General features: G+C 40.1%; 1 protein-coding gene across 1 annotated transcript; it reads right to left on the bottom strand.

Annotated features, from left to right (window-relative positions):
• On the bottom strand, positions 1-5,875 carry LOC123246365 (H-2 class II histocompatibility antigen, A-R alpha chain-like). The gene is made up of 4 exons (XM_044675272.1): positions 5,794-5,875; positions 1,823-2,071; positions 1,033-1,314; positions 1-170 (listed from the first exon to the last, which is right to left on the bottom strand). The coding sequence occupies exons 1-4, from the start codon at positions 5,873-5,875 to the stop codon at positions 1-3; spliced, it is 783 nt and encodes a 260-aa protein (XP_044531207.1).
• Between the last annotated feature and the right edge of the window lie 1,930 nt (positions 5,876-7,805).

Below are 7,805 nucleotides of genomic sequence, written 5' to 3'. Positions count from 1 at the left end.
TTATGGTGACTCATAAGGGCTCTTGAGGCCAAGGGTGGGAGAAGCTGTCCCAGTCATGCTCCTGGCAATACGGATGGTGCCCACAATGATGCCCAACAGGCCCACAGTCAGACCCAGGGCACAGGTGAGAGTCTCTGTTGTCTCTGGCAGAGGGGCTGGTATCAGGGGCTCTGGAAAGAGAGATAGTCCTGGGGTGAGAGGGTGCAGCAGTGTTCATGGTGAAAGCGATCTGGGAAGGGACAATGTTAAATGACCAGGAGTTGTAGATTCTAGGAAAAGGGTATGACCTGTCAACCTGGAATCTAGAAGCCCCCAAACTTGTAGCCTGGTAAGATTCGAGGACTCCCAATTTAGACAGCTTAAGGTGAAAAGCCCCAAGTTTGACCTTGTCACATGAGAGTTTCTCCCAGAGGGAAAGTCCAACTTCACAAGTCTCAGGCCAACAATGGACCTTAAAGTAGTTTTAAGTGGGGATGGCTAATCCCATCAGGTGTTAAGTATCTCTTTTGTCCCCAATGGTTTCTCCCCTTATGCTGAAGTCCTTTACTGTGGTAGCCCAGCTCTTGGTTGGATTTTTCCCTTTTGTGTCCATTGTGTAGTGTCTGTCTCTCAATTTTATTCCTGTCTGGGACTCCTCATTTTCCTTTGTTGCCATTGTAAAGCCAATCAACTATCCCACTCATCCTCTGTGGAATTTGCCCCTAGAAATGTATTTACGCTTCCCACTTTAATGGCCCTTTGGAGTTGTCATTTAGTGGCACTCCCCGGAGTTTGGTGAAGGGAGCTGCCAGAGTCTGGGAATCTGCATGAGTTGATAGTGCACAGCTCTGGGAAGTGGCCTAAATTTTTGGGCTAAACTCCTTTCCTTAATTAAAGAGTGTTTTTTCTGACTATTTAATAGTTCTGTGTTTTTCTCCAGTTATCAGATCCAAGGTAGGTTACTTATTTCTTAGAGAAAGGGAAGGATACACAGATTTTGGGGGTAGGGAGAGGCAGATCATTGGGAGGCCAACTGAGTAAAGCACTTCTTACCCCAGTGTTTAAGGAGAGACTTCTCCAGGCCCCAGTGCTCCACCTTGCAGTCATAGACATCTTCAGTGGAAGGAATGAAGGTGAGGTAGCTCAGTTTCTGAAAAGAGTTGTCTGTTTGGGGATAGAAGTTGGTCTCCATCACACCTGTGGTGATTGTCTGTCCATTTTTCAGCCATGTGATGTTGATTACAGGTGGGAAGATGTTGTTTATAAAACAGATGAGTGTGTTTGGCTGGCCTGGCTCTATGGGAGTTCTTGAGAACACAACCACCTCAGGAACTTCTAGAATGGACACATGACTTTGATGAGAATTTCCTTCAATAGCCCTGTGCCATTGAACCAGTTCCCAAAGCAAGTATCCCTTGAAATCCCCAAATGTCCCCAAGATGAATGGGAAAGACTTTGATATTCTCTAACTTCTGCCCTTCCCATCTAAAAAAAAAATCTAGTTCTGATACTAGTGAGAATTCTTCTCTGGTTTGGAGAGGGGCCCATGGAGAATGTATGTACATACATATTGTCCTCCAGGGGGAAAAGGGAACATGCCCTTCTAGGGAGGTCATGACTTAGCCAACTACTAAGGAGGCTTCTGTGAAAGAGTAAAATTTACTAGAAAGAAAAAGAAGCATTAATGATTCTGGTTTCAAGATGGGAAGCTTTATGGCTCCTCCTGGAAAAGGAGGAAATCATCTGTAAGATGGGAGAGAATTTCTCATTCATGGAGCTATAAAGGGAGTGAGAGAAATTTGGGGTGAAGAGAATATGGCTGTCATGAAGGTTACTTGGGTACCATTTGTGGCAGCAGTATAATTAGATTCTCTCATCAGTATGTCCAAGATATTCTTCATCATAGCAAAGTTTCTCAATCCTCCCCGCGGGTCAAACTTGGCAAAGTTGCCAAACTCAGGTAGCCGCCACACAGTCTCCTTCTTCTTGAGGTCCACATAGAATAGTTCATCCTCATCAAAATCGTTTGTGTACTGGCCTGAGGGTCCATAAGACTGGTAGACTGTTGTGCCAAAGGTGCCCACGTGGTCAGCTGGTGGGAGAGGGAGAAAGGAAGAAGAAATGGGAATAAGAAAGAAAGAAAGTCACTACTTGCATGATGATCGGAACTTGAGGTCCAAAGAGTAAGGGTCCAAATCGGGAGACATTCTGAGAAAAGGATTTTGGGCTGAGTGTTCAGTTTCATGGAATTGATGGATTTAGAGGACACAAATGCATTTACAGCAGAGGTGGGTACTGAAATATATCACAGATACATAATGATTGCTGTTCTTATTAGGGGCAGCTTGGTGGTACAGTAGATAGAGTACTAGACTAGGAGTCAGAAAGACCTAAATTCAAATATACTTCAGATACTCACTCACCAGGCATGGGACTGTGGTTAAGTCCTATTTGCTTCAGTTTCCTTATCTGTAAAATGGGGATAATAATAGCACTTGCCTTCTAGGATTGTTGTGACAACCAAATGAGATAATAATTGCACAGGGCCTATGTATTATGTAGTAGCACATAAATGCTAGTTATTATTATTAGGGATTTAGCCCTCTAGAGAGCTGAGGTCATGATCAGAAGAGAGAATTCTGAGAAAGAGGAACTTAGGGATGAATTTGGAAGGACAACAAAGAGAAATTCACAATTAAAACATTTAGAATTCAGATTTTATATACAGGGAAAGCTTAGAAACTTTCTTTATACATCTAGAAGGTAGGGGCAGTTAGGTGGCTTAGTGGATTGAGAGCCAGTCCCAGAGATGGGAAGTCCTGGGTTCAAATCTGGTCTCAGACACTTCCTAACTATGTGACCCTGGGCAAGTCACTTAACCCCCACTGCCTATCCTTACCACTCCGTTGGCCTTGGAGCCAATACACAGTATTGACTCCAAGATGGAAGGTAAGGGTTTAAAAAAAAAATACAAGAACACTAGATTTGAAGAGATGTAGCTTCAAATCCTACTTCTGGCATCTACTAGTTATATGACCATGCATAAATCACTTGGCTTTTTTTTTTTAAACCCATAACTTCTATTTATTGGCTCCTTGGTGGAAGAGTGGTAAGGGTGGGCAACGGGGGTCAAGTGACTTGCCCAGGGTCACACATCTGGGAAGTGTCTGAGGCCAGATTTGAACCTAGGACCTCCCATCTCTAGGCCTGGCTCTCAATCCATTGAGCTACCCAGCTATCCTCACTTGACTTTTTAGGACCTAGATTTCTTTATCTGTAAAATGGGTATAATAAAGTAAAGACTATATATGTATATATTATATGTAATATATCTCCATCAAGCCAACAGGTATTATTACTCCAAATTTATAGATGAGGAAACTGTGCCAGAGAACTTAAGACTTGCCCATGGTCTTAGAGCTTATAGTGACTTGAAGCAGTATTTGAATATAGGATTTACCTCACACATTGTGATGAGATTCAACTATAACAATTCATGAGAAATATTCTGTAAATGTCATTATTACTAATAATATTGATTGGGTCTTTAAAAACATGATTCCCAATTTTACACTTGCAACTCTATTTTGAATTTTTACCTCTCCTGAGCTCCTGGTCCCCTTTTTCCCCCACTCTTATTCAATTTGATTCAGTTCAAATTTTACTAAAAACAAAGTGCAAAACAACTGTACTAGGTAGTAGAGAAATGGATGAATGGATGAGAGAAAAGAAAGAATGAAAATGAGAAAAAAAAGAAGGTAAGAAAAGAAAAAGAAGAAAGTAAAAAGGAAAGGACAAAGAAAGAAAGAAGAAAGAAGGAAATGAAGGAACAAAGGAAGGAAAGAAAGAAAGGATCTTACATTCTTCAGAGCATGTTTACGACATGTATACAGATAAGGAAACACATTATATGTTGGCTCAAAATTCTAGAGATATATGTCTCTGGATCTACGTAACTAATAAAAGCAGAAATGTAGGCTAGGAGGGTGCAAGCTAGTGATTTTGCCACCTTAGCTTTTGTTTTGTTGATTGCTCAGATTCATGTAATAGAAAGATTTAAAGAATCTTGAGGATTGGCGGGCAAAATAAAACCATGGTACCTCAAATCCAGACAGCCTTTTCAGGCTTGTTGAAAGTCCTTGGCATTACATCATGGAAATGTATGTTGCTCTTTCAATCTGTAGAGTCTGAATTTTATTATGAACTATCAAGTCCTTTCCTAGACTACACCATCAGGAAATACATAGAATATAAAACCAAGAATTTTAGCCCGTCTGTAATAAAAATAACTAACACATAGCATTAGGTTTACAAATGCTTTATTTATGCTATCTCATTTTATCTTCAAAACAATCCTGAGAGGTAGGTACAATTATCATGCCCATTTTACAGAGGAAATCAAGGCAGACAGAAGTTAAGTGACTATTCAGGCTCACAGAACTACTTAAGTATTTAAAGCTGAATTTGAACTCAGGTCTGGGTCTGGCATTCTGTCCATTGCACTGCCTTCTACAAAATCTTGAAATATTGCACACAAACATTGATGCATTTCAAGAAACACATACAGGAACTGGAGGATTGGACAAAGAAAATCATAATGATCAAAGGGTTAGGCAATAAAATAAAACTTTTGAGATTCTTCACTGTGAAAAGATGAAAATTGAAAGGTGATAGTAGGATGGGAACACAAAATGAAATAATGAATGCTATAAAAAATGAAGTTGTTCCCAAATTCACAGAACCGACCTCCCCCATCCATCCCTACAACTTTCATAGTTTGTACTTTGAAAATGCTCTTTAGGTGGGGGGAAATGACATATTTTATGCTTCTAGACATGTAATTTCCTCTAAGATAAAATATAAACTCTTTGATTTGGATTTAAAACTCCTAATGATCCAATTTCAGCTTACCTTGTGAGACTTATTACTCATTACTCTCTACACATTTTACCATTGGTTATGCCTTTTCCCACTTTGATGCCTTTGTACAAGTAATAGTTCAACTCCAATGCTGCCATCTAGAGGAGGCTATTTCTGATCCCTCCATTTACTGTCATCTAGCTTCAATTTGCTCATTTACTCTATATTCATTTTAATCTCTCTCTGTCTCTCTCTGTCTCTGTATCTGTCTCTCTGTCTCTGTATCTCTCTCTATCTCTGTCTCTGTATCTCTCTCTGTCTCTCTGTCTCTCTGTCTCTCTGTCTCTCTCTATCTCTCTGTCTCTCTCTCCCTTCTCACACAAATATGTAGATAGATAGATCTAAATATATGTATATATTGTTTCCCACTGAGAATGTAAGCTCCTGGATGCCAGAAACTGGTTTATTTTTTTCTTTGTACCTATAAACTAGGACATACTGTAGGCACTTAATTCATGTTCTTTGTTTGTTTGATTGATTGAAGGAGAAAATTCATGGAAATCTTGGGAACTCATAAAGAACACAAAAACTAAACACTAATAAGCTTAGATAAATTTATGATTAATGAATTGATAAATAAATTAAACTTTAACATTATTATAAACAAAAACTATAATTCCAGAGCATTTTAATAAATTTCACAACTATTTTTGTAGTCAATTGCCAATATTTATTTTGATATTTGACTCAATACCTGGGGGGTAGGAAATAGGGGGTCACAACATCTTCCTCAAGTCACCAATGGAAAGTGATAATTACTCCTTAGTATACCTTCTCCCCAACACACACATACCCACACTGAGTGAACCAATAGATATTTAGGGTTATATTAGCCTTTGCTGACTAGTTTCATCCCTATCACCTTTACCAAGTTCTGCCCCCCGGTACACTCACCTTTAATGGCCCTGACTTCCTGGGAACTCAGCAGCGTAGCCAAGATGAAGGTTCCTGTGAGCAGGTATCTGTTGGGAATCATTTTCTTCCTCGGAGCTCACAGGATATTGAGTCATAGCAGTGACTGCCCAGAACAAGAGGGACAATGACAGTGATGGGGCAGGGCTGGAGCTTCGGGAAGAAGGTCTTTATTGCTGGCAATGGTGGGTCACCTGAAGGGGTTAAAACTTGACCCAGAGAGATTCAGCCAATCAAAAAGAAAATCCTGAGGTGACTCCTCTGTTCCTTGGGAAGCCTTTCTTTCCCCTTCATGGAAAGTATAACTTCCTGTTATGTCTTTAAGGGACTCTCCATGGAGGTCAGGGTAGGGGGAAATCCTGTTAGAGGTCGCTCTCCTTAGAGAAGACTTCTCCAGGGGGCATTGGAGGGAAGTGGCAGTCTTACTTTCAGGTTGCATATGGAGCTGGTCTTTGATATGATGTGATAGGAGGGGTATGTGGTACCCCAAAGCATCTTTCCTGGTTTAATGTGGTGACTGAAATCTATCAGTTATAAGCTCCTGCCCTTTTAGCACATAATCTCTAAGATTATTTATTTGGGATCAGAGATTAAGAGCTGGAAGGGCAATTAAAGCCTGTTTTGTATGATACCTTCATTTAATAGATGAGGAACCTGGATCCCAGAGAGATCAAATGACTGGCATACAAGGGCTAATTGACAGAAGCAGGACTTTGGCTCAGGTCTCATGACTCTAATGCTCCCTGTGCTCTTTCTACTGCACCAAGCAATCAAATCTAAGTATTCTGGGAAGTAAAATGGCAAAGCAAACCACTGGCAGTCATTTCTGCTATGGTAGAATTTCAGAATCTAGTAAGTAGGAAAGATGTCAGAGATCATTTAATCCAACCCACAACTGAAGAGGAATCCCCTTTACAACACATCCAACAAACAGTCATCTAATCACTCCTGGAAGATTTTCAGTGAAGTAGAATAGATGAGGGAGGGAAGGAAATGAGTCTTTATTAAAGCACCTACTATCTTCCAGGACTGTGCTGAACACTTTACAACTACCTTATTTGATCCTCACACCAATCCTGAGATGTAGGTGCCATGTTGTTGTTGAGTTATTTAAGTTCAACTCTTCATGGCCCCTGTGTGGTTTTCTTGATCAAGATACTGGAATGGTTTGTCATTTTCTTTTCCAGTTTATTTTATAGATGAGAAACTGAGGCAAACAAGGTTAAGTGACTTGCCCAGGGTCACACAGCTAGGAAGTGTCTGAGGCCAGATTTGAACTCAGGATGATGAGTTCTCCTGATTCTAGGCCTGAGACTTTATCCACTGGGCTGCCCAGCAACTTAGGTACTATAATTATCCCCATTTTATAGTTGAGAAAACTAAGGCAGCCACAGGTTAAGTGACTTGCCAGGGTTAGAGGGCTGGTAAGTGTCTGAGTCTGGATTTGAACTCAGATCTGCCTGACTCTCAGTCCAGGGCTCTAGTCACTAACCCATCTAGCTACCTCAAGAAAGAGATGACTAGGACGGGAAATTGGCTTGATGTCAAGCTGTATAATGTCTGTTGAAGAAATTGGGGGTATTTAGCTTAGGGAAGAAAAGAATGAGAGGGGATATGATAGCTATTTTCAAGTCTTTATAGGTATTATATTGAAAAGGGCCCCAAAAGACAGAACTGGCAGCAAAAGTTGAAAGTCAGTATTTGTCTTGAGATACAGAAAAACTTCCTAATCTTCAGTTATATAAATTTGAGGATAAAAGATATTGTATTTCTTGCCTTCTCAATGTGTAGCAGGAGAGAAAATTTGGAAGTGAAAATAAAATAAATTGATTTTTAAAAAGAAGAATAAAAACCCCCAAAATTGGAATTAAATGCAAGCAAAAATAAAGATAGTATCTCCCTCAAGGAGCTTGCATTCTAAGAAGCCTTTACTCTTTGTGGACCTCAGCTTATTTTGAGATTTTAAATTCCTAGCTTTATTGTCACAGGATTGA

The sequence above is a fragment of the Gracilinanus agilis genome, chromosome 4, assembly GCF_016433145.1.
Source record: "Gracilinanus agilis isolate LMUSP501 chromosome 4, AgileGrace, whole genome shotgun sequence".
Lineage (NCBI taxonomy): Eukaryota > Metazoa > Chordata > Mammalia > Didelphimorphia > Didelphidae > Gracilinanus > Gracilinanus agilis.
Note: the sequence above shows the minus strand (reverse complement) of the source record. Positions and strands in the feature narration are given on the sequence as shown.

What these genes read in the sequence shown, in the direction of transcription:
- LOC123246365 (XM_044675272.1), bottom strand. Translation starts at nt 5,875, where the DNA reads ATGATTCCCAACAGATACCTGCTCACAGGAACCTTCATCTTGGCTACG. An exon ending in GGAAGTCAGGGCCATTAAAG is followed by an intron (nt 2,072 to 5,793) that starts GTGAGTGTACCG and finishes CTCTCCCACCAG; the next exon opens with CTGACCACGTGGGCACCTTT. An exon ending in TTATACTGCTGCCACAAATG is followed by an intron (nt 1,315 to 1,822) that starts GTACCCAAGTAA and finishes TGTCCATTCTAG; the next exon opens with AAGTTCCTGAGGTGGTTGTG.